Source organism: Pelmatolapia mariae, linkage group LG18 (assembly GCF_036321145.2).
Source record: "Pelmatolapia mariae isolate MD_Pm_ZW linkage group LG18, Pm_UMD_F_2, whole genome shotgun sequence".
NCBI lineage: Eukaryota > Metazoa > Chordata > Actinopteri > Cichliformes > Cichlidae > Pelmatolapia > Pelmatolapia mariae.
In genome coordinates, this window is record NC_086243.1 from 753,378 (window position 1) to 779,099 (window position 25,722).

A 25,722-nucleotide genomic window follows, 5' to 3' on the forward strand; every position below is an offset into this window, starting at 1 on the left:
CATCGCTGCTGCCATCAGTGCTCAGAGTCTCACTTGGTACTTTTAATGGTGATTTTTGAATGTTTACAACAAAGAAATCCAAAATCATCCATCACTCGATTAAAACAAGAAAAAATACAACACAATACTTTATTGTAGTTCAGTGGAAAAAGTGAATATTTATGTTTTTCAAACCAGCATGTTATGTTGAACTAACTGCAGCAAACAGTTATAGTGTTCAAATGAACCTGCATTAAGTACAAGCCCACACCTGTACAGCTGTTACAGTCATGTACCTTTAACTTACAAACATGAACAGCAGCTTAACAACACAGTAACTGACACAGCGGCTGATTTTACTCACTTAACAAGTAGATTTTTACTGCTAATGACTTTTGTATCAATCCATGAAAAGTTTTCCCACCATATAAACCAAGCAGGCTGTCCCTACAGTGAGTGTCTGGTGCTGAGGAGAGCCTCTGACAGGCTGCTGCCACTGTCACAGTCTGTTCCTGGTCAAGTACTGGCTGCAGGAGCAGAAGGTGTGGTAGAAAGAGGAGGACAGGCCGGCAATATCTGTGGAGATGTAGGGAAGGACCTCCGGAGACGCCTGGTTAAAGTAACTGATCTGATAGAAAGATGATAATAATAATACATTTTATTTATAGGCGCCTTTCAGACCCTCAAGGTCACCTTACAGTAACACGTAAACAATACCATAAAAAACATAAGAAAAATGTACATATAGCAAACATGGTAGATAAAATTTAGACAAACAGTCATAAAAGTATAAAAGCAAATATAAAAACTGAGCAAGGTATAAAAAAAAAAAAGATAACATACTAATAACAGCCAGCTTTGATAAGAGTATATGTACGACTGCTGTTTTTCTCACCAGCGACTTGTCTTTGGTCTCCAGTATGGTGAATCCAGCACACAGAACCTCTCCTCTGTTATAGCCTTCAGTGGGAGGGTGAGTGGGCAGGGACACTGAGCGTAGGGCGATGACATATGGGTCTCTGAAGGAAAACAGAAAGGGAACGCATCAGTAAATCCTGCAGGACACAGGTGGATGGATCTGGTTCTACTGACCCGCTGCCACATGGCTTCCTTTTGGAGGCCAACAGGATGAAGTCCTGGAGAATCCCTTCTGCCTTATTGGCTGCAGTGGGAGATCCCATCGCGCCATGACGCACCGATGGAGTCACCACACGATATATGAAGTCATCATCATCGACCAGCTGAATCAGCTCGCACTTCCTGTTTGAGGAAACACATACACACTGTTAAAAAGGTGACTGACAGCACTGTTTAAAGACTAAGGCTGCAGTTTACTCCACGTGTATCCACGGCAGAGGCATCTGACAGACCACAGCTGCTTCTGTGCTTCACCAGCTGAGGGGTGGAGATCGTGGTTAGGGAACTGAAGGGAAAAACTACATAACAAAGGGCCCGGGTGATGACATCACACAGATCTCCATCCATCTCTGCTGCTAATCCTTCTCAGGGTCACAGGGGGTGGAGCCTATCCCAGCTGTCTTAGAGGCAGGGTACACACTGGACAGATCACCAGTCTGTCGCAGGGCTAAAGACAACCATTCACACCTATGTGAGAGTTTCCAGTTAACCTAACCCACTAACTGCATGTCTTTGGACTGTGGAGGAAGCTGGAGTACAGGGGAGAACCCAGGGGGACGCGGGAGAACCCAGGGGGACGCGGGGAGAACACAGGGAGACGCGGGGAGAACCCAGGGGGACGCGGGGAGAACCCAGGGGGACGCGGGAAAACACAGGGGGACGCGGGGAGACGCTGGGAGAACCCGGGGAGACGCGGGGAGAACCCGGGGGGACGCGGGGAGAACCCGGGGGGACGCGGGGAGAACCCGGGGAGACGCGGGGAGAACCCGGGGAGACGCGGGGAGAACCCAGGGGGACGCGGGGAGAACACAGGGAGACGCGGGGAGAACCCAGGGGGACGCGGGGAGAACACAGGGAGACGCGGGGAGAACACAGGGGGACGCAGGGAGACGCGGGGAGAACACAGGGGGACGCAGGGAGACGTGGGGAGAACCCAGGGAGACGCGGGGAGAACACAGGGGGACGCGGGGAGAACACAGGGGGACGCGGAGATGCGGGGAGAACCCAGGGGGACGCAGGGAGAACACAGGGAGACGCGGGGAGAACCCAGGGGGACGCGGGGAGAACACAGGGAGACGCGGGGAGAACCCAGGGGGACGCGGGGAGAACCCAGGGGGACGCGGGAAAACACAGGGGGACGCGGGGAGACGCTGGGAGAACCCAGGGGAGACGCGGGGAGAACCCGGGGGGACGCGGGGAGAACCCGGGGAGACGCGGGGAGAACCCGGGGAGACGCGGGGAGAACCCAGGGGGACGCGGGGAGAACACAGGGAGACGCGGGGAGAACCCAGGGGGACGCGGGGAGAACACAGGGAGACGCGGGGAGAACACAGGGGGACGCAGGGAGACGTGGGGAGAACCCAGGGAGACGCGGGGAGAACACAGGGGGACGCGGGGAGAACACAGGGGGACGCGGAGATGCGGGGAGAACCCAGGGGGACGCAGGGAGAACACAGGGAGACGCGGGGAGAACCCAGGGGGACGCGGGGAGAACCCAGGGGGACGCGGAGAGAACACGGGGAGACGCGGGGAGAACCTAGGGGGACGCGGGGAGAACACGGGGGGACGCGGGGAGAACCCGGGGAGACGCGGGGAGAACCCGGGGGGACGCGGGGAGAACACAGGGAGACGCGGGGAGAACACAGGGGGACGCAGGGAGACGTGGGGAGAACCCAGGGGGACGCAGGGAGACGTGGGGAGAACCCAGGGAGACGCGGGGAGAACACAGGGGGACGCGGGGAGAACACAGGGGGACGCGGGGAGAACACAGGGGGACGCGGAGATGCGGGGAGAACCCAGGGGGACGCAGGGAGAACACAGGGAGACACGGGGAGAACCCAGGGGGAGAACCCAGGGAGACGCGGGGAGAACCCAGGGGGACGCGGGGAGAACCCAGGGGGACGCGGGGAGAACCCAGGGGGACGCGGGGAGAACCCGGGGAGACGCGGGGAGAACCCGGGGGGACGCGGGGAGAACACAGGGAGACGCGGGGAGAACCCAGGGGGACGCGGGGAGAACCCAGGGGGACGCGGGAAAACACAGGGGGACGCGGGGAGACGCTGGGAGAACCCGGGGAGACGCGGGGAGAACCCGGGGGGACGCGGGGAGAACCCGGGGAGACGCGGGGAGAACCCGGGGAGACGCGGGGAGAACCCAGGGGGACGCGGGGAGAACCCAGGGAGACGCGGGGAGAACCCAGGGGGACGCGGGGAGAACACAGGGAGACGCGGGGAGAACACAGGGGGACGCAGGGAGACGCGGGGAGAACACAGGGGGACGCAGGGAGACGTGGGGAGAACCCAGGGAGACGCGGGGAGAACACAGGGGGACGCGGGGAGAACACAGGGGGACGCGGGGAGAACACAGGGGGACGCGGAGATGCGGGGAGAACCCAGGGGGACGCAGGGAGAACACAGGGAGACGCGGGGAGAACCCAGGGGGACGCGGGGAGAACACAGGGAGACGCGGGGAGAACCCAGGGGGACGCGGGGAGAACCCAGGGGGACGCGGGAAAACACAGGGGGACGCGGGGAGACGCTGGGAGAACCCAGGGGAGACGCGGGGAGAACCCGGGGGGACGCGGGGAGAACCCGGGGAGACGCGGGGAGAACCCAGGGGGACGCGGGGAGAACACAGGGAGACGCGGGGAGAACCCAGGGGGACGCGGGGAGAACACAGGGAGACGCGGGGAGAACACAGGGGGACGCAGGGAGACGCGGGGAGAACACAGGGGGACGCAGGGAGACGTGGGGAGAACCCAGGGAGACGCGGGGAGAACACAGGGGGACGCGGGGAGAACACAGGGGGACGCGGAGATGCGGGGAGAACCCAGGGGGACGCAGGGAGAACACAGGGAGACGCGGGGAGAACCCAGGGGGACGCGGGGAGAACCCAGGGGGACGCGGAGAGAACACGGGGAGACGCGGGGAGAACCTAGGGGGACGCGGGGAGAACACGGGGGGACGCGGGGAGAACCCGGGGAGACGCGGGGAGAACCCGGGGGGACGCGGGGAGAACACAGGGAGACGCGGGGAGAACACAGGGGGACGCAGGGAGACGTGGGGAGAACCCAGGGGGACGCAGGGAGACGTGGGGAGAACCCAGGGAGACGCGGGGAGAACACAGGGGGACGCGGGGAGAACACAGGGGGACGCGGGGAGAACACAGGGGGACGCGGAGATGCGGGGAGAACCCAGGGGGACGCAGGGAGAACACAGGGAGACACGGGGAGAACCCAGGGGGAGAACCCAGGGAGACGCGGGGAGAACCCAGGGGGACGCGGGGAGAACCCAGGGGGACGCGGGGAGACGCGGGGAGAACCCAGGGGGACGCGGGGAGAACCCGGGGAGACGCGGGGAGAACCCGGGGGGACGCGGGGAGAACCCGGGGGGACGCGGGGAGAACCCGGGGAGACGCGGGGAGAACCCGGGGGGACGCGGGGAGAACCCGGGGGGACGCGGGGAGACGTGGGGAGAACCCGGGGGGACGCGGGGAGACGTGGGGAGAACCCGGGGGGACGCGGGGAGAACCCGGGGGGACGCGGGGAGACGTGGGGAGAACCCGGGGGGACGCGGGGAGAACCCGGGGGGACGCGGGGAGACGCGGGGAGAACCCGGGGGGACGCGGGGAGACGTGGGGAGAACCCAGGGGGACGCGGAGAGACGTGGGGAGAACCCGGGGAGACGCGGGGAGACGTGGGGAGAACCCAGGGGGACGCGGAGAGACGTGGGGAGAACCCGGGGAGACGCGGGGAGACGTGGGGAGAACCCAGGGGGACGCGGAGAGACGTGGGGAGAACCCGGGGAGACGTGGGGAGAACCCAGGGAGACGCGGGGAGAACCCAGGGAGACGCGGGGAGAACCCAGGGAGACGCAGGGAGACATGGGGAGAACCCAGGGGGACGCGGAGAGACGCGGGGAGAACCTAGGGAGACGCGGGGAGACGTGGGGAGAACCCAGGGGGACGCGGAGAGACGTGGGGAGAACCCGGGGAGACGTGGGGAGAACCCAGGGAGACGCGGGGAGAACCCAGGGGGACGCAGGGAGACGTGGGGAGAACCCAGGGAGACGCGGGGAGACGTGGGGAGAACCCAGGGGGACGCGGGGAGAACCCAGGGAGACGCGGGGAGAACCCAGGGAGACGCGGGGAGACGTGGGGAGAACCCAGGGGGTCGCGGGGAGACGTGGGGAGAACCCAGGGAGACGCGGGGAGACGTGGGGAGAACCCAGGGGGACGCGGGGAGACGTGGGGAGAACCCGGGGAGACGTGGGGAGAACCCAGGGGGACGCGGGGAGACGTGGGGAGAACCCAGGGAGACGCGGGGAGAACCCAGGGAGACGCGGGGAGAACCCAGGGAGACACGGGGAGAACACAGGGGGACGCGGGGAGACGCGGGGAGAACCCAGGGAGACGCGGGGAGAACCCAGGGAGACGCGGGGAGAACCCAGGGGGACGCAGGGAGACGTGGGGAGAACCCAGGGGGACGCGGGGAGAACATGTAAACTCCCCGGCCTGATCCCATGATAGCATATTAGATGGAGCTGTAAATCAAAACTCCACATCACTGCATAAACAGCTCGTGCTCCACCCTACAATCCAACGTATTAAAAACGCTCGCTTGGGGCAGACTCCTTCCCCGACGCAGACGTTCCACCGGAGAACCACGGCCTCTGAACCATCCATCCAGTCCTTATTAAGGGTCAGACTGTGATGAAGCCAACATGACTGCATCATCTGCAAAAACAAGGAAGCTGCCCTCCTCACATCAGCTACACTTTGAGATCCTGTTGGTGAATATCACACACAGGATCGGACCCTCGAGTCCAGCCTCCTACTGAGGAGCAGCCACAGCTTTCACTCCATTTCTAAATGGACCGCTGCGATCCAGCCCACAGACGCCGTCCTGGTACCTGGTTGTCCGAGTCTACAGAGCATTTATAAACTGGATGGTCACACTTCTCTCCAGACGTCCTGAGAGGGTGAAGATCTGGTCCGGTGTCCCACAGCCAGGATGGAATGGGGGCCCAGAACTTCTCAACAGTGAGTTAACGCCTCCTTTTCAGCTCTGTGAAAAATAACTTTCCAGGGGAGGCTGAGCACTGTGATACCTCAGTGACCGGTCCACAACATCCAGTTATTGTTTTAAAACTGGGATTTCACACAGTGGTCTGCTCCACCAGCACAGGCCCACGGTGTTGACAGCATCTGAGACAAAGCTCCGCCTCCTCCACAGACAAGGGGATTTTGGGTTCAAGAGCTGCTCACCATGTTCTTTCCACCACCTGCTGGTCATGAGATCAATGCACAGGGTAAGGCTGCAAATCTAAGCAGCTATGAGTTTCATCTGCAGGCTGGCTCGGCTGGGGGAGAGTCACTGTTCCCCTTTTATTTAAACGTGAGAATAAAGAGACAGACTAGGCCCTCACAGTTAATGTCACTTTAACCTTAACTGATAACATGTCAGCCTCAGTGCAAAGTGAGCAGCATGAACCACACATGGCTTATTTTTAACCCTGAACCTCAGAAAAGTCCATCATTGGAATCAGAGAACAATACCGAGGCAGCGAGTAGAAACAGGACCGAGCGACTGCTGCTGCTGTGAAGCCACGTGCAGAAACCGCCTGTGCTGAGTCGCAGCAAAGGTCAAACAGACGAGTCCCAGAGTCTTACTTATAATGCGAGTCCCAGCTCGGCCTGTTGCTCAGCTCAGCGAGTAAATCAAAGGCTCTGTGAGCAGGAACATCCACCTCACATTCAATCTTGAAACTCAGCATGGACTTCTGCTCCAGGGTGTAAAGCTGAACCTGTGAACACAACATAAAGCACAGATGGGGGCAGACCCACACAAACAAACAGCTCATTAATGAGAAGCACATACCTGGTCCTTCTCACAGCTGAGGCGCCAGCTGCTTCTGGCTGCCAGCATCTTCAGAGCTGAGACATTGTTATAGCTCAGATACACCTGGAAGCACAAATACAGGAAACACCACAAACTCAGCGTTAGCAGGCCGCCTCCCGCCATTCAAATACAACTTATTATATATGAATCAGTGCCGTCTAACAGCGTAAGTATTCAGGGTGCAAAATGAAGACAACAGTGCTGCAGCACTATTTCTCATCTGCAGTCAAGGTGAAGCACAGCGGTGCGACTGAGCACGTCGGCCTGTCAGAGGTTCAGTCGACTAAATCAGTCTGCAGGCACGGTGAGAGTCTGGCTGTGGTTCAGGTTTGGAGCTAAGTGGGACGACATAAACACGCTGAGGCGAGGTTTGCTCGGTCCTAACTGAAGCGACCTCAGATCATACACTGCAATATAAACTGCAGTGGAACAAACAAATACAATCACTGAACATCCTTTAAGAAAGAAACAGAAATAATGTCCCAAAAGTCATGACAACGCACCACCGACACACAGCTGAGACGCTGATGTGGCTGAAAAGAGACTCAGCTGAGAAAATGAGCCTATTAAACGTTTACTGTGTCCAGCTCAAGCACAGGCTATGACAGCATCATCATCAGTGACACCTGACAGCTGCTCATCTGCAGCAGATGAGCAGCTGTCAGGTTTTTGGATAACAGCTCTGTGGAAATCACCTTATTGGTGCAAAAATACTGTTTTATGTCCGGTATTTATAGATTCAGCTACAGAAATGAGAACTAATGATATGTTTTTGTGACAAGCTGCTAGTAACAAGGTGCCTACACAATCAGTGCTTTGCCAAGTTGTCTGTTACAGTTGTGGTCAAAAGTTTACATACACTTGTAAAGAATATAATATAATGGCTCTACCGAGTGTCCCATTGTTTCTAAAACTCTGATTTTTCTCTGATAGAGTGATTGGAACAGATACTTCTTTGTCACAAAAAACATTCATGAAGTTTGGTTCTTTTATGACTTTATTATGGGTTAACAGAAAAAAGTGATCACATCTGTTGGGTCAAAAATATACATACAGCAGTGCTAATATTTGGTTACATGTCCCTTAGCCATTTTCACTTCAATTAGGCGCTTTTGGTAGCCATCCACAAGCTTCTGGCAAGCTTCTGGTTGACTCTTTGACCACACCTCTTGACAGAATTGGTGCAGTTCAGTTAAATTTGATGGCTTTCTGACATGGACTTGTTTTTTCAGCATTGTCCACATGTTTTCAATGCGGTTTAAGTCAGGACTTTGGGAAGGCCATTCTAAAACCCTTATTCTAGCCTGATTTAGCCATTCCTTTACCACTTTTGATGTGTGTTTGGGGTCATTGTCCTGTTGGAACACCCAACTGCGCCCAAGACCCATCCTTCGTGCTGATGATTTTAGGTTATGTTGAAGAATGTGAAGGTAATCCTCCTTCTTCATTATCCCATTTACTCTCTGTAAAGCACCAGTTCCATTGGCAGCAAAACAGCCCCACAGCATAATACTCCCACCACCATGCTTGATTGTAGGCATGGTGTTCTTGGGGTTAAAGGCCTCACCTTTTCTCCTCCAAACATATTGCTGGGCATTGTGGCCAAAAAGTTCGATTTTTGTTTCGTCTGACCACAGAACCTTCCTCCAGAAGGTCTTACCTTTGTCCATGTGATCAGCAGCAAACTTCAGTCGAGCCTTAAGGTGCCGCTTTTGGAGCAAGGGCTTCCTTCTTGCACGGCAGCCTCTCAGTCCATGGAGATGCAAAACACGTTTGACTGTGGACAATGACACCTGTGTTCCAGCAGCTTCTAATTCTTGGCAGATCTGCTTTTTGGTGATTCTTGGTTGACTCTTTACCCTCCTGACCAATTTTCTCTCAGCAGCAGGTGATAGCTTGCGTTTTCTTCCTGATCTTGGCAGTGATGAAACAGTGCCATGCACATTATACTTACAATTGTTTGCACTGTTGCTCTTGGGACATGCAGCTGCTTTGAAATGGCCCCAAGTGACTTTCCTGACTTGTTCAAGTCAATAATTCACTTTTTCAGATCCATGCTGAGCTCCTTTGACTTTCCCATTGTAGCGTTTGTGGGCGTTTGTATCCAATGAGCCCTATTTAACTGGCCTAAGAGAAGTCACCAGCTGTAGTCACTCATAATCACTCACAAGAAGTTAAGAGGCCATGCTATGAAGCTCAGTTCACTGACAACTTTCTAAGTCACCAAAATTGCTAATTCATGTTGCTGTATGTATATTTTTGACCCAGCAAATGTGATCACTTTTTTCTGTTAACCCATAATAAAGTCATAAAAGAACCAAACTTCATGAATGTTTTTTGTGACAAAGAAGTATCTGTTCCAATCACTCTATCAGAGAAAAATCAGAGTTTTAGAAATAACGGGACACTCGGTAGAGCCATTATATTATATTCTTTACAAGTGTATGTAAACTTTTGACCACAACTGTATTTGTAATACAGTAATATATATATATGTATATAAAGAAAGTTTGATTCTCTCCCGTGAGTCCACGTGGACTAACGTGTGGAGCTTCTCCTCACCTGGTTGGTGGGATCCCAGGGAACAGACAGAGGCACCTCACCCTGCGTGCGGGAAATGATGTACTTCCTAAAACACAGTTACACTGTGGGTCTGTGCACAACCTGCACAACAAAAGCTGATGTAAATGCAGAGACGGTGCTGTTCAGAGCAGACGACACATACCTGTCCAGCCTGATCTTTTTCCTGGCTGTTGCCTCCTGAAACCTCCTTTGTCCTTCCTGTAAATGAGACAGACACACAGGCAGAGGGCACCAGTGTGTAACCCAGCAGGCAGATTCCCAGCACCAGTTTATGACCAGTACACTGATCTGTAGTACAAACTGAGTGGAGTGATGGCTGCCTGTGTTTGTTTATGCTGATAAGGATCTACGACTACAGCGGGGCGCCCTGCAGCCTGTAACCACGCTGCAGTCGACACCAAGCTCGCTCCGTCAGACGGATTTATGACTGATAACATTATTTGAAGTTCACAGCTCTGATCTTTGCTCAGCCTTCACCACGGCTCATCTCCAAAACAAAATCTAATTAATGGTTAATCGAGTGTTTCTGATACTCTCATGTTTTATTCTACAGGACAATCTCCACAAACTGCTTTCACCACTTTTCAGATGAAGTGTGAATGAAGCCGACACAAACATTATCCTATGAATCTACTGCTCCACAGTCACATGACTTTTTAACAACACCACCAGCACACACTCGCTTTCCCCTGACTGTGCTTTTCTACATGTGTATAATATGTAATAATCATAGTAATTTAATACATGTTTTTAACATTTTAATCGAGTTAATAATAACAGAGTTCACAGTGATGCTGGGGCACGTGGACGTGCTCAGCCCTGTGAGCCACAGACGCTGTGACGCTTCCACCAGAAACAAAGGAAAGAAAACGCACACAGAGGTCAAGTTTCCTGCTTCGGAGTCATCCATCCATCAGCACCGCGGGCGGTGTAAAAGACTGACCCAGCTACACTGACGCCACCCACTGGTTTCTCTGAGCTCACCTTGGATGGCTGCAGAAGATCAGCTGTTATCAGGAAAGGTGAGTCTGGCTGTGAAATCAAACGTTCATAGGCTGATGTCTTGTGACTGACATCTTGTCAGCCAATCAGAGTGCAGTTTCATACCACAAATTCTGAAGCAAAACAGATTTCATGTCTTTCAGTCAGTATTAGCCAATCACAGACAGCCGCGTCACATCCAGACACTTTATGGATGCAGCACGCTAACAAGCTGTTTGTGAGCGTTAGCTTAACTCACCAGGGGTTCAGGTCGAATCCGTGGTAATGTGCGTGGCTTCCCGCCATCATCGAGCACCTCAAAGGTCATGAAGGCGGAGTTTATGTGTCGGTTAGGCCCCTCCTCATGGTAGGCCTCCGCACGCACGCCCACCTCCATGCTGCAGTAAGGACACCACGTCAGTATGCAACCAGTGGTTCTCTGTCTGCTGCACAGCTGCAATGCTGAGCTGTTAGCACCGCACATCGAGTCTCCGCGAGTGTTCTGGGATACCTGTTTCTGAAGGCGTTGTTCACTATAGCCTTCAGCAGCAATCTGTCTCCAACCTGAGAAGGTCCTCTGAAGGTGAACATGTCAATGGCTCGAAGGGTGGGATGAGCCTGAGACAGACGACTGCATGCAAGAGCACAAGGACAATAGGCCACGACCTCAAACACGCTCGCCGTGTACAGGTTACTCATACATATACAGCTGGACAGATCCTTTAATCTGGCACCAGGACTGAACTACACTGATCAGAATATGGAGGTCAAAGGTCACAATGATGCATCCTACTTTTAGGTAAAAATATGAAGGAAAGAAGTGTTTGTGACTGTACCTGGCAGCGATTGTAGCTACATTCACCATCCAGGCCATGATCTGCCCTCCAAATGTATTTACCTGGGATTCAAACACAACTCCTGCATGATCTGACAGTCAAATGTCTCAACGGTATGATGACACACTGATGCACTGAACAGTCAAATATATTTGCATATATCAAACAGCTGGGCCTCATTTACAAACCTGTGTGTAGGATCCATACAAAAAGTTCAAAGTTAGATGTTTAGACACAAGTTCAGCTATTTGTGTTTCGTGTTGTTTCAGAAATCGCTCTGACCCACAGCAGCAGGCAGCACGCCTCAGTTTACGCTCAGATGTAGTCAGTGTTTGGAGGCCATGAGCTGATGTTTTGAACCAAAAAAGGAGTAAAAGAAATAAAATCCTACTGCATCTTCACTTCATCGTATTAAATAAAAGCCAAATGTTTTGTTCGTACCCAACAGTAAGAAACGAGGCCACGCAGGTGTTTCTGGTAACAACAGGTTCAAATTCAGCCTCCTTCAAATATTCCACGTTGTAACAGTACGAGACACAGACCAGCGAGAAACTGCCGAGTCCACTCTAGTTCAGATGGGAAACACACATGTGCAGAAATGAACTGACCTGATGGTTTGCATGTGGAGGCAGAACCAGCTCCACACTCTCCACCCGAGTCCTCTCTGCTGCCACTGCATCGTGTCCCACTGAGCTGTCAACTGATACAGAAACAAGTCAAGTCGTCCCTCTATGTGAAGAAAGTACTCATTTCAAGTTTGATAGTCATTTACTGCCAGACTGTTGTCTTTGTTAGTGAGCACAGCAGACTACATCCATGGAAGCCATAGGCTAAAGTAAATATCAGGTCATCAAGTCTGTGGTCAGTTCAAATGTTCTTCTCTCAGCTTCGCCAGGTTCTCCTCCTGCCCGAGCTTCCTTTGTCCTCCTCAGTGATGCCCAGACCATCGCAGCCTTGCCTCCCTAAGCTTGTCTTAACTTGAGTCGTTCCTCTCATATCCTCATTTCATGTCCACAGTGGTCACTCCCAGTGAAAACCCCAACATCTTAACTCCTCCAGCTCGGCCTCTTGTTTTTGTTAGTGCCACTGCCTCCAAATCATGACAGCAGGTCTCACTACCATCGTTTCAATCCTCTGTCACATATCAACCCTGAAACTGTCTCTGCCTGCTCTTTTCTTCACCTGTGCACTGTCTGTTGCTCTGGATGGTTGAGCCCAGGTATTTAAACTCCTTCCTATGACCTACACCCTCCCTGCTCTCCCTGCAGGTCACATCATCTGCAAACCTCACCGTTCACAGAAGGGGCTGAGAGCAGATCCCTGATGTAATCCCAGCTTGAATCCATCTGTCAGTCCTTCCAGACACCTCACCATGTCATGCACCAGCCTCACATACCTCTCCAGCACTTCTGACATTCTCATGTAAAACCACAGCTCCTCTCTTCTATCCTGTGTTTTCTAGATGCACAAAGACGCAGTGAAGTGAAAATACTTTGCTGCCTGCCGGGACGTGGCCGGGTGCATCACACTCACCCTGCTGCACAGACTCATTGGAAAGCAAATCCTTGATGATGTCATCGTGCACCATTCGGACCCTCCGCCTTTCAGCGGCCACGCTGTATTCAACCTGCTCCTTCTGCGTGTGAGGAACAATGGGCTTCAAGGTCACCTGTGAGGTTCGGGGTCAGGAGGTACCAGACACACACACACACACACACAGGTCAGACCACGGCAGCACTAAAAGGCATGACTCTGGTGCCTGTGTCTGTCTTTGGTGCTGCCGGCTGAAGTTTGTCTCACTGTCATAAAGATCCGTATAAGTGCTGAGACTCTAACGTTGGATGTGTCACAGCTTCCTCTGACTTAATAAAGAAAAACAACAAAAGTCCTGACTAAGGTCAAGGAAACTGTCACACCATCAAACTCAGAGTCCACTTTAGGATTTTGACCTTTGGAGCTCTACATGGACAAACGTCAGCTATGTGTCCCCAGCACGTCCCCGAGGTCACGTGATCAGTGTGTGCTCGCTGTGCATCATACGATGCTGAAAACTAAAGCAGACACACGAACAGCAGCCCCCAGACTCTGAGCTCTCCCCCCCACCCCCCTCCCCAACCAATCACAGCAGATGGCCCCGCCCCTCCCTGAGCCTGGTTCTGTCGGAGGTTTCTTCCTGTTAAAAGGGAGTTTTTCATTCCCACTGTCGCCAAAGTGCTGCTCATAGGGGGTCATATGATTGCTGGGTTCTTCTCTGCATGTATCACTGTAGGGTCTACTGTACAGTATAAAGCATCTTGAGGTGACTGTTGTTGTGATTTGTGTAAATAACACTGAATTGAAAAACAACAACTAAAAACTCTTTTCAGACCTGCATTTGGTCAACCTTTGTTTTTATGTCCTGGCATTGTTGTGAAGCATTTTGTGATGTTTATCTTGAATGGTTACTAGGTTACGTACTAAATTTCCTTTGAGATGCAACAACACATAAACAACATGCTTTTAAATTATGATATTCATCTAGTTATCAGTAATATGGCAAACGTCCACACACTCTCCAGAGTGTCGTAATCGTGCATTACACTCCCCGCACCTTTTGTCCTGTGCTTGTGCGCTGGGTAACAAAGGTGGCGTAGGCATGACAAACCCTCCAATGACGATCAGAGAACAGGTCCTCACAGTTTACCTGTATGCCCACCTGAGGGGGAAGTACGGGACAATACGTTAAGGTAAACACACATTGCTGTACCCGTGAGAAAAGCAAACGCAGGATGTTGAATTAGTGTGCTTATAGCTCACAGTGTTCATTCATGTCACACCGCTATGCACAAAGAAAAAGCATTAGGCTTTTTATTCTGTATCATCATATTGTTATCAACTTATGTGATTCAACATGTTGTGGTGGAAATCAGCATGCCCCCCCACAGCCCAGTGGGCAGCTCTGATCTTTGAGTTTGCTTTACAAGTCCACACTCACGGACTGTTTCACTTTATTCAACCTGCTGACGATGGAGGGGTGCAAAACACCCCAAATCTGCCAGCACGCACTTTGTGATTTTTCCATTTACAAGCAATGATTTCATGCCTGATTTCAAAAACAACGAAAGGGACAAAGAACAGCAGCGTGAAGTTCACTGACCTCCATGCTGGTGTTAAAGGCTCTGTTGACCTTTGCCCTGATATTCACCACCTGACCCACGCTGAAGAAAGATGGAAAGGCGGAGTTACTACCTTCGGACCAACCCTTCTATACACACTCACACACACGCCTCCTCTCACCTGATGGTATGCTCAAAGTGGATGTCATCCATCGAAGCGGTGACGCAGGGACTCCCAGCGTGCCTCTCAGCTGCACGGTCGAACAGTTAGGTCATTACAACATGCGCTACACGCTCACAGCTTCCAACACACACCTGTGACACACAAAGCTCACCAGAGAGGCAGGCAGTGGAGTCGATCCATTTGAGCAGCTGACCCACGCTGAGCTCCTGCCGATGGTTGCTGTGACAGGGCATCACGATCTGACTCATTTTCACCTCTGTCGGGTTGTAGTTTTCTTCTTCTTCCTCTTCTTCTCCATCCTCTTCCTCCAAACAACCTGATGTTCTGGAACTCATTTGGAAAGCTGGGGAAACAAATTAAAGGAAAGACACTGAAGCTACAGTACTGTGCAAAAGTCTCGAGTCACACCTCATTTTCTTTTATTTTGCCCCCAAAGAGCCAGACTTTGTAATCATTTTTAAACCTGATACTGAACAATAGTTTTGCTCTGGTCCATTTTCAGATGAATGTCTTTTTGTTTGTTCAGTCACTTAAAACTGACCAATGAATCTTTTTGAAGCATTCAATTCAATTCAGTTTTATTTACACAGCGCCAAATCACAACAACAGTCGCCTCAAGGTGCTTTATATTGTGAGGTAGACCCTACAATAACACATACAAAGAAAAACCCAACAATCATGTGACCCCCTATGAGCAAGCACTTTGGCGACAGTGGGAAGGAAAAACTCCCTTTGAACAGGAAGAAACCTCCAGCAGAACCAGGCTCAGGGAGGGGCGGGGCCATCTGCTGTGATTGGTTGGGGTGAGAAAAGGCACCTAACTCAGGAGGTGAACCAGTGCGTCTACACACAACAGACAATTTAGCAAAGAACCAACTGTAAACTGACTGAGGAGCTACTGCTCAGCATTCCCAGTCTGCTTCCCACCCAAACATTCATTAGGTAACCGACTGTGTAAGTGTCAGTCGATGGATCCACGTCAGCACATTATCAGTGGAAAAGAACATGCAGCACAGCTGAGGTTTGTAAAGATGCACCTAAATAACACACATGAAGAGTCCTGGAACGAAGTGAACACAAGTTTAGCTATAATGCACAACGCCACACCAGACCTCCTCATATGAACGGTCAAACATGATGGTGATTCTTTACATTTGCTTTGCAGCCACAGGATCCGGCACACCACGAACTCCTCTGTACACCACAGGAGTCCAGAGTCAGCTGTGAGGCCATCTGTTTGACAGCTAAAGCTCGGTGGGATCTATGGTGGAGCTGCATATCACTAAGACTCTAGAGGACACGTGACAGCTGTGACGGCTGATTGCTTGGTTCTGTTGGTCACTGTACGCCTTCACAGCTTTGTCTACGCTGCATGTTCCAGAACACAGTAGGTTGGTTTTTGTTCTTAATGCATCAGATTTTCTTTTTATTGTATCCTATAGTTCAGGTTCTAATACTGCCATAGTTTGATATTTCATTGATTGTTCTTTGTTTTCATTGTATTCATTTATGTGCTTATGCACATAAGATAAGATAAGATAACCTTTATTAGTCCCACACGTGGGAAATTTGTTTTGTCACAGCACGTATGTATAAATACACAGATACTCTATGTTGTTGTGCTACATATAGGTTAGCTGTACAGCAGTTTGCAATGTTGTTTTGGATACAGACTATACAAAAACATTATTATAATTTTATTATTATATTATTATAAATATTAACCTGTAGTTACTGTTACAAATGGGATGGTGCCAAAAACAGTATGTTATGTGTACTTCAGTGGAGCTCATGTCAAAGGCTAACATAGAATGAGCATTTAGAATAACCTAACAGGCAAATCTACCCAGGAAGCTGAGGTAACCACAGGTTACTGACTGTAAAAACACAGTATGTGAAACATGCAGAGCCAGACTTGTTCTCACTTGTTACAACTGATCTTTTGTATCGTTATTAAAGTGGGCTAGGCTAGGATAGAGGCGGTGGTACCATTAAAGCATGGTAACGAGAACAACAACAACAAAAACCAAACAGAAAATTCAATAAAACTCAAAGTGGATACAAAGCAAAGTGTACACACACAGGTGAACGAGATCTGCTGTTTAAAGCACTTTGAGGGCTCAAGTAGAGTAAAAGCTCGACATAAGAACCGTTGACTACATGAAGACTGGATGAATATAACACTGACAGACATTTCAGGGCCTCCACAGCCAACACGGGCCTGATAAGTAAAATGCCTTTCTTTTGAATGCCACCAGGGGGCGCTGCCTTTGGCTGCAAAAACGCCTGCAGCTAGTCTACAGAAAAACAGCTTTCTGCCTTCAGCGCAGTGAAAACGTTTGTAACCTCAGTCACTCTTCATAAGCAACACTGAATTCAAAATAAAGTCATTCTATCAGAAAGGCTGACTAATGAGGCTCTAACAACTACCACTCATCCGCTTTCACAACACTCACGGCCTCACAAACCACAGTCTGCTTCATACGATCTCAGCATTGTTGTAAAGCACCTGGACTAAGGTTTCTGCTCAGTAAAGAAAATGACTCCATCAGTTTCCTGTTTGGGCTCAGCGCACACACAGGTGAGGAGATGACTGCGTGCTGTAAACACGTCGCAGTTTCACACGGAAACCTCGAGATTAACTTTCACAGACTGTGGCCGTGACTCATGTTCATGACACAGCTCGTGGTGGCGACACATTAACGGCAACAGTTTCTTGAACGATACTTCATTCAGCTTTGGACCTCAAAGGTTTGTACCAACAAGCTTCTCACACAGCGACTGGTCTGCTCAGTCCCAGTACAGATGTTGTCCTGGTTTGGCACCAGGTTACATACCTGTGGTCTGTAGCTCTAAAACAAACAGCAGTGACTGTCGACCGGTGTCCTCCTGGACTGTGCACACAACAGACTCACAGTGACTGACGGTGACGCCTAGTCTAACCACCAGTTTCTGCCCAGCAGCTCCCAGTTCACAGGTTTGCGCGTCCTACTAGTCCCACAAACTGCGCCTGTGAGCCAGCCTGGTTTCCAGTTAGAGCCGAGCCGAGCCGAGCTTAAACCCGCACCGAGACCATTACCTACATGTTAGTCTACATTAGAGGAACAAACCTGAGGTCGGCCACTCACACAGCCCAGCTCCACAGACTCACGAAACACAACGACCAACACGGATTTCGCCAGTACCTTTCAAAATAAAAGCCACACACATAGTCTGGCTCGCTTATGTGCGTCGATTTGCTGATTTTTACCAACCATGTGCTGTACATGTGCAACATTTAGCTCCTGGATAATAAGCTGAGAAAATGATTTTTTTAAGAGAACAGGGAAAAGCGAATTTTTACAAAGTCAACGTGTGTGCACTACCGGTCAAAAGTTTTAGATCAGCCCAGTTCTTCCAGTTATTTATTGCAATTAGTCCTTCAAGTCCAATGAAGTCTGAAAAATAATGTACATTTCAGATTTATACAAAAAGGCTTTTTCAGGGTTAACAACTTAAAGCTGTTCTGCAGCGATGGAGGCTGAGCCTTGAAAGCTGCTGCTACCAATTCCTACAGGTAATGATGGCCAAACGAAGCTTGTGTTAAAAACGGTTCATTACTCCAAGCGTTTCAGCGCAGTCCTCTCTGGTGACATCTGGTGGCCAAAAATATGAAGCGCAGCTTGAATTTAAAGCGCTCTTCTTCATTAAGACTGCCCACCACAGAGTGGATACTGGGCCACACTTGTGTTGCTTTCAACATGAAATAATTATGTCTGTTTGTTTAATAAATACATTTGATTAATAAAGTTTCCTTCTTTAAACATGTGCCATGGTGTGTTCTCTTTCCTTTATGTTGGTAAATACAATAGATGAAAAATACATATACTAATGTACAACACAGTATGGAGTATGCTTCTGCTGTGAGGTCCTGCCTTTGAATTGATTGTGAAGTGGAGATGATTTCTCCTGCCTCAGAGGAAATCCTCTCACATGAACAGAAGAGGCTGGAGAGCACAGAAACTGTAGAGATCCAGGTGTACGCTCTTCCTGGTCCCACAGACTATCAGCTAAAGAGAATAAACACATTAAAGTGCTGCACATTTTGTAGAATAACATTAAGATTATTTTAAAAATAAAATATATATTTTATTTTATTAAATGTAAAGAGTAAAATGAAGTCTTTCTAAAGTTATTTAATGACATTTGTATTATGAAAAGCAGATTTTTGTTTTGTTAAAACAGTTTTTCATGTTTTCAGAGAAAATAAACACGCACAAAACAAAAGCAAACAACAAGAACAGAGACTTAGCAAACCCACCCGATCGACCTAAATCAGCTCTAAATACTCCCACACGACAGGTCCTCTCTTCCTCGCTGGCTCCGTATCTCTCAATAGAATGAATGACGTCCGAATCCCCTGAGTCATTCACGGGATTCGGACGTCACTGATCACGTGACTCTGGCCAAATGAATCAAGCCTCGACACAGTGGATGTGTCCCAATTCAGGGTATGCACGCTTGAAGTACGCATTTCAAGTGCGAATACGTCACCGCCACGCGACGACGGCTGTCCCAATTCAAAGTGTACTTAAAATGCATACTCCAAATGCGCCGTCGATTTCCCCAAATATCAAGCGTGGTCCGGTGCACGCTTCGTGGTCCCGTATATCTCACAATTCATAGCGCGGCAGTGGGTGTGGATAATTTTGCCGCAAAATACGGCAGAAGGGAGCGGCTGAAGAATGAACTGTCAAAAGTAAGTACTGAATATGATGTCACTTATTTATGTGCGAATGTTTAATAATGAAGAACATTAAAACATTACTGTTGGTCACATGTCGGCAAAGTTATGTGACATTAGTGATGTTTGAACTTTCAGCGTTAACTTGGTTTTAAAGCCTTTACTTCTAAACATATATATATAGTCGACCTTAATCTTACAGAGAATGTGATTTATGGATAATTAAAGTCAGTCATATATCCACAAACACAACAAGCTGAAAGTCAGTGATGCTGCTCGGTTTGCAGTCCTGAATATCACGGCACAAGCAGGATTCACTGCACTGTTAATGTTAGCTATGTTATATTGCTGCCTCTGTTTGGTGGTGTCGAGCCAAACGGACTTTAACGTGTGTTTGAACGAGCTGACGGTTCACTCGTTAAGCTGAAAGAAAGATGCTTTAATCACAGGAGTCACACATGTGTCCACTGTACCATCTGGGAACTCTTCTTGTTTAGCACTCGTAATAACACAAACACTAAATCCTCCTTCTCTTGTGCTGTTTTGTAGCAGTGTATACACCTGAGACTGTCACCTGTCTGTCTGTCCTGCACTCTCTCTCTGTTTCTTTCTCTCTGATTGTGGAATAAAAGTATGAACATGTATTTATAAGTTACACTTGTGTTTGAATCCTGCAGCTTATCACACATTTGATTTCCATGTGTGACAACTGCAAGTGTCCAGAGTGAGGACAGACTGAGGGACCCACTGCTGCACATCATCTGTGAGGCTTTGCACCCCTGATGATCCACCAGGACAAACTCAGCAGTGTGTGAGGAAGAGGAGGAGGAAGAGCCAGCAGCAGCTGACAGATGGAGAGAATAGACAGACTGTTCCCTGTTTGTGAAGGACTGCTAGAAAAGTTTAAAATAACTAATTGTCTGTCCTGAATCAGTCTTATTAGGTAATGTTCAAATAATGTTATCATTCCAGTGTTTTCAGTGTGGGAGAAAGTACTCAAGGTCTTCAAGTTACACACTATGAAAGGCAGCAACAAGTTTAATATTCAGAAACCTAAAGTATGTATCAGCAGCAGAATGGAGCTAAAAATAAATGTTTGTTTCAGTTCTATGAAGCTTTGAGTATTTTGGATTAGTAGCACTGCTGTGTTTGTTGCATCATATTGCTGTAATTGTTTATATGCTTTATATATTCTGAGGTAAGTTGATCTATAGTGTTACATCATATTCTATAAGGATGTTATGTGTTTGTATACTTTCTGCCCAGTTTGACCCATTTAGCAGAAGTCAGCCTGTTTAAGGCTCTGATATCTATTCTGTATGACTTAAAGCAGTTATGACATGGTCTGATTTTCTCACCCAATAAAGGAATATTTCATATATCAGTCTACTCTTCATTCTGTCAGCAACAGTTATCACAGCTCATACATTTGCTTTTTACACATATATGTAAGCATTGAGCCAAATGTAATAATGCCAACATATTAAAAACAATATTTGTCTCTTATATATATATAATACATCTATATATACACTGTCAAAGATACTTGTCTTTGAGTGAAGATTTAAGGTGATAGGACATAAATAACTGCAACTTAAATCTTTGACCCAGAGTTCAAGCTCACTGCTGTAATATATCCTGTAATATATATATATACCATAATAATCTGACAATACATATAATATTGGCCATATTATATTTACATTACCACAGTGAGATGACTTTAGTCTCATGAACAACATTAGCTGATTGTTATTTACTAACTAATCTTAAATGACTGTTCAGTACAGAAATGAAGCCCAACAATCATGTTTTACAGTCCTGTGGTCTCAGCCTCAGATACTCAACTAATCAAAGTGATGTCATGACAAAAATGAAGGACCAACAAAACATTTGTTCTCCTTCATTTCTGTCACACACTGCTGTATGACACGTTTCTCGCGGTTAGTATCATGGTTGCTAGGCAACCTGAACCGTCCCATTTCACAAGCCTCTCACTTCCGCACTTCCCGTACTTATAGTACGCACCGTCCGTAGTACGCGTAGTGTGCGTACTTCAAGCGTGCATACCCTGAATTGGGACACAGCCAGTGCTTCTGAAGCAGTGTGGGGGGTTTTTGACACATGCGCCGGAGCGTCAGCTTCAGGCAGGCCTGTCTGCATAAAGCAGTGTTGGAACACACTGTGGTACCTCGTCAGCATCACTTGAACAGTATTATACTGCAGAGAGTAGTGTGTTGGTACAAAATCGTGAGTTTAACAATGGAAGAGAGACAGACCAACATAACACTTATAAATGTTGGTGTAAGGAAGAGGACTCCCTTACTACATTTATTTATATTATATTATCTGAATAGCACTTTGGAGCACACCTTTCACTTTATTAAAAGCACCTTTTCAAGCACTTTATTTAGCATCGCAATTTAAGCATGGATTTGCACAGTAAAACATTTCCACACAAGAAGCTTAATTATTGACTATTTATTGTGAATTTTAAAATCAGTTGGTAGCCTTGTTTCAGATCCTGCACAGCTGCTCCTCATCAAGGGATGTGGTGGTTGTCTGTGAGGAGAGAAGAATGGTGACTGAGATTGTGATTAAGGTTTACCAGTAAGGAAAACTAATGCGCGCGTGCGTGTGGGAAATCTAGGAATAAAAGTGGCGTGAATAAGTGTTTGTAAGATATGATTACTCACCTTTCTTGCCTGTGTCCTCTTCAAGGTGTTTGGACAAATGTTTACCGGGGGTCCAGACACCATTTAAAGGTTCTGGGAGAGACCACAGGTTAAGAGAGTGTGGTGAATCTTTTTGTGCTTGGGTTTTTGGGTTTTTATAATATTGGGTTTGGTGTAAAATTAAAGTGTGAAATATTTATTAATATAAAAATGTGAAATGTATTTATTTATTCAAATTGGTATATTGTATACTGTGGTGGAAGGATGGGATTTAAGAATTTACCTGAGAGTGGAAGAATGGTTTAGTCTGTGACAGCTGAACATATTTAAGGCTGCCGGTTGTCATTAGAGAGTTGATTGTGCTGTGAAGAAGCTCGACGAGTGGATTGTTGTAAGGAGGGCTGTATGGCAAATAAATCCTTTCTGTTCCACTACACTTGTCTTGGTCCATCTCACTGTGTTTCCAGCCGCCCTGTTACAGTCGGTCTGTCCTACAGAAAAACTGCAAAGAAAGTCAAAGTGTCAGTGAGTCCAGTTTCCTGCAGCATCCAAAGGCTCAGAAACAAACTGTGACAGGAAGAGGTCTGCAGACCCTGCAGACACGACTGAATCAGAGGACAAGTTTCTGAGAGTTAACAGCTGTGTGATGGCAGCTCACAGGACAACAGCTTCAAGCAGCTTCATATTGGTCGTAGTAAGAAAATCTCAGTTTCAGCTGTGAAGAGAAAACTTCGAGCTGCAGGTTTGACAGGACGAGTTGCAGAAAGAAAGCCAGACGTCAGAATAAGACAAAGAGGCTCGTCTGGGCCATGAAACACTGACACTGGACTGCTGCAGACTGGAAGAAGGTATTATGGACTGATGGATCATCACGCAGGATCTTTGTACGGCGTTGAGTAGGTAAAGGATGGTTCCACAGTGTGTGGCATCAACTGTCAAACATGCAGGAGGAAGTGTGATGGTCTGGGGCTGTTTGCTGGATCCAGAGTCGGTGATTTGTACAGAGTGAGAGGCTCACTGAACCAAAACAGCTACCACAGCATTCTGCAGCACCATGCAGGACCCTCTGGGGTCAGGGCTTCATCCTACAGCAAGATAATGACCCAAAACATGAGTTCAAGCTATGCCAGAACTACCTCAGGAAAATAGAACAAGAGAGTGTCCAGCACAGTCTCCAGACTCAAACCCCATCGAGCTGGTTTGAACTGGACAGAAGAGTGAAGGCAAAGCAACCTACAAGGTCCACGTTTATGGGAACTTCTGCTACAGATATGGGAGAATATTAGATTTCTATTGTAGAAAGAATGCCATGAGTAGAAGTTCAGAATACACTTTGGTCTATAAATTGATTCCATGATTTCTTTTTTAATTCCAATTTCTTATTTGTACTATGCTTTTATTTCAGAGTGCAACGAAACATTAAACGGCATAATTATCCATAAAAAACTTTAAAACTTGGGTTGTTCTGGCAGTGTATTTGGGCGTTTATTTTGATGTGTGTTTCAGTAAAAGGACTAGATGTTACAGTCCCTGATTATGCACTGCTTTAAATTGAGAAAATTTTGAGGGACGGCTGTTATGAGCAAAGGCAGCCCAGAAACTTTACCAGCAGCACACAACGTTCGGTCTTTTACCCAGGCTAATCTGCCATTTTTCCTTCCTTGGTTTAGGGATTAGAGATGTGATCTAAATTATTAAAATTTGGGACACATCATCAGTAGTGGACCTTGGATTCATCGGGTGTTTCGGCCATTATCACTAGACACCCTCATTCAAGGAGGCCCTGCCAGGGTTGATCAGGCCCTGGAGTGTGTCATTGGTTTATGTTAAATTGTTATTTCTCTTCTTCTTTCTTCTGTTTAGTTTTCTACAGTTTATTTTCTCCTATCTATTCACTGCAACTGAGAAATAATTCTTACCTCTTTAACATTTATTGAGCCTCACTTCTTCAAAGGGATAGAAAAGGTGATAGAGAGAAGTAACACAAAAGGGACGAGAGAGCAGAGAGGAGAGACGGAAGGGGGGTGTCTGATCTGGCTTCCCACACCTCCCCGCTGGATGGGGCTGTACGCTCTACCTCCCCACTGCCTCCCAGAAAAGGGAAGAAGAGCAGTGGGGAGAAGAGAGGAACATTTTTCATTCCTCCTTTTAGTTTCACTACCATGAGGTTAAGTGCACAGCCCCCAGGAGGCCCTGAGACAGCTGTAGCAGTCAACCAGCAAAATTTCTAATGTTATGTTTTACCCTCGATCAATCCTGGGCGTGTCTCGCGGTTGGCTGACTGCCCTTAGCTGCCAAAGTGATGTCAGCCCTTTTTAGCCATAGCCAGTGATTGGTCCTCTCAGCAATGTTAGCTAGCTCTCTTATAGCCTGCCGTTGCGCCTGTCCTCTGATCCCAAGCTCTCTAAGCAGTTTTGCTGTTGTGCTGGCAACAAAGCCCCTGCACCCCACTTCCACCGGGCGCACCTTGATCTTCCAGCCTCTATCCTCTGCCTCAGCTGCCAAGTTGGTATACCGCAGCTTCTTACGCTCAAATGCTTCCTCAATTGCTTCCTCCCATGGTACCGTCAGCTCAATGACGTACGCAAGTTTTTGGGAGTTAGACCAAATACGAGGTCTGGTCGCAGAGTAGTTGTTACGATCTCTGTGGGAAAAATTAGCCTCTGATCTAAGTCCACTTGCATCTGCCAGTCCCTGGTGACCTTCAGCGGGCCCAGGTCCGGGGTTGAGGGGCTCGTCCTCGGCTTGTCTCCCTCCCGGACAAATGTTGATGGAAGCCGACGATCCTCTTGGTTCGTGGAGGTTTGAGCGTTGATGGATTTTATTTTGCGCTCAACTTTCTCGACTAGACACCTGAGGACCTGGTTGTGTCTCCATGTGTATCTGCCCTGAGTAAGGCTAGTCCTACAACCAACCAAGATGTTGCTGTGACTGTATACAGGGGGCAGGCTGGGTCCTTTCCAAACCACAGCTGCAGATTTATTGGGGAAGGTAGCACATCGTATGTCGCTCGGATGATGAAACTTAGTCTATTAGACTCCATTCCCCAGATTTCACTCCATGAGAGTTTCCTCTTTTCCTCCCAATTCATCCAGCGACCCTGCTTGGCCAGTGCCACGGCTCTGGCATGTCTGGCTGTTTCCTCCTGTCGCTGCACCTCCTCTACCACCATTTTTCAACGTTCGGTTACAGATGCCTGTTGCCACCGAGGTGTTACTGCTCCAAGACCAAATCCTCCTCTGTCCTGTTGGACGTGACCCACCACGTCACGATGCTGAAGAGCGGATTTGGCCTGTAGCACAGATGTGGCCGGGGTCCACTTCCTCCCCTAGGGTGGGAGCAGCGCCTCTCACTATGGGGTCCCAGGAGTCCATGAGTGACATCTCAACCCTCACTTTTTTACTATTATCGTGAGCCACTGGCTATTACCATAAATTCCGAATCATCTCAGTGGTTACCACATATAGAAACTGGTTTCCCTTGGAAGTAATAATAATAATAATGATAATGATGATAATAATAATAATAATGATACATTTTATTTGAAGGTGCCTTTCAGAAACCCAAGGTCACCTTACAAAAGAAAAAAATAAAAGGGGCAATAGTTATAAAATACATAAAATAAGTTAA

At 48.7% G+C, this 25,722-nt stretch overlaps 2 protein-coding genes across 7 annotated transcripts; one reads left to right on the plus strand and one right to left on the minus strand.

The window, feature by feature from the left end:
• Positions 1-91: 91 nt before the first annotated feature.
• LOC134617090 (acyl-coenzyme A thioesterase 11) lies at positions 92-19,097 on the minus strand. 6 transcript variants are annotated; one of them, XM_063462267.1, is made up of 19 exons: positions 18,995-19,055; positions 18,609-18,743; positions 14,846-15,037; positions 14,692-14,761; positions 14,552-14,612; positions 14,006-14,110; positions 12,949-13,084; positions 12,024-12,115; positions 11,416-11,477; positions 11,091-11,210; positions 10,839-10,977; positions 10,583-10,630; positions 9,741-9,796; positions 9,578-9,644; positions 6,995-7,078; positions 6,787-6,920; positions 1,072-1,239; positions 875-998; positions 92-607 (listed from the first exon to the last, which is right to left on the minus strand). In XM_063462267.1, the coding sequence occupies exons 3-19, from the start codon at positions 15,027-15,029 to the stop codon at positions 479-481; spliced, it is 1,779 nt and encodes a 592-aa protein (XP_063318337.1). In that variant the 5' UTR covers positions 15,030-15,037; positions 18,609-18,743; positions 18,995-19,055; the 3' UTR covers positions 92-478. The 6 variants fall into 6 exon arrangements, with proteins under 6 accessions (XP_063318337.1, XP_063318335.1, XP_063318332.1 ...); XM_063462265.1 differs by having other exon boundaries at positions 18,667-18,743; positions 18,995-19,052; XM_063462262.1 differs by lacking the exon at positions 18,609-18,743 and having other exon boundaries at positions 18,995-19,097.
• LOC135932178 (collagen alpha-1(I) chain-like) lies at positions 1,261-5,640 on the plus strand. Its single transcript, XM_065469539.1, has one exon. It carries the CDS (start codon positions 1,624-1,626, stop codon positions 5,638-5,640), a length of 4,017 nt encoding a protein of 1,338 aa, XP_065325611.1. The 5' UTR covers positions 1,261-1,623.
• Positions 19,098-25,722: the final 6,625 nt, after the last annotated feature.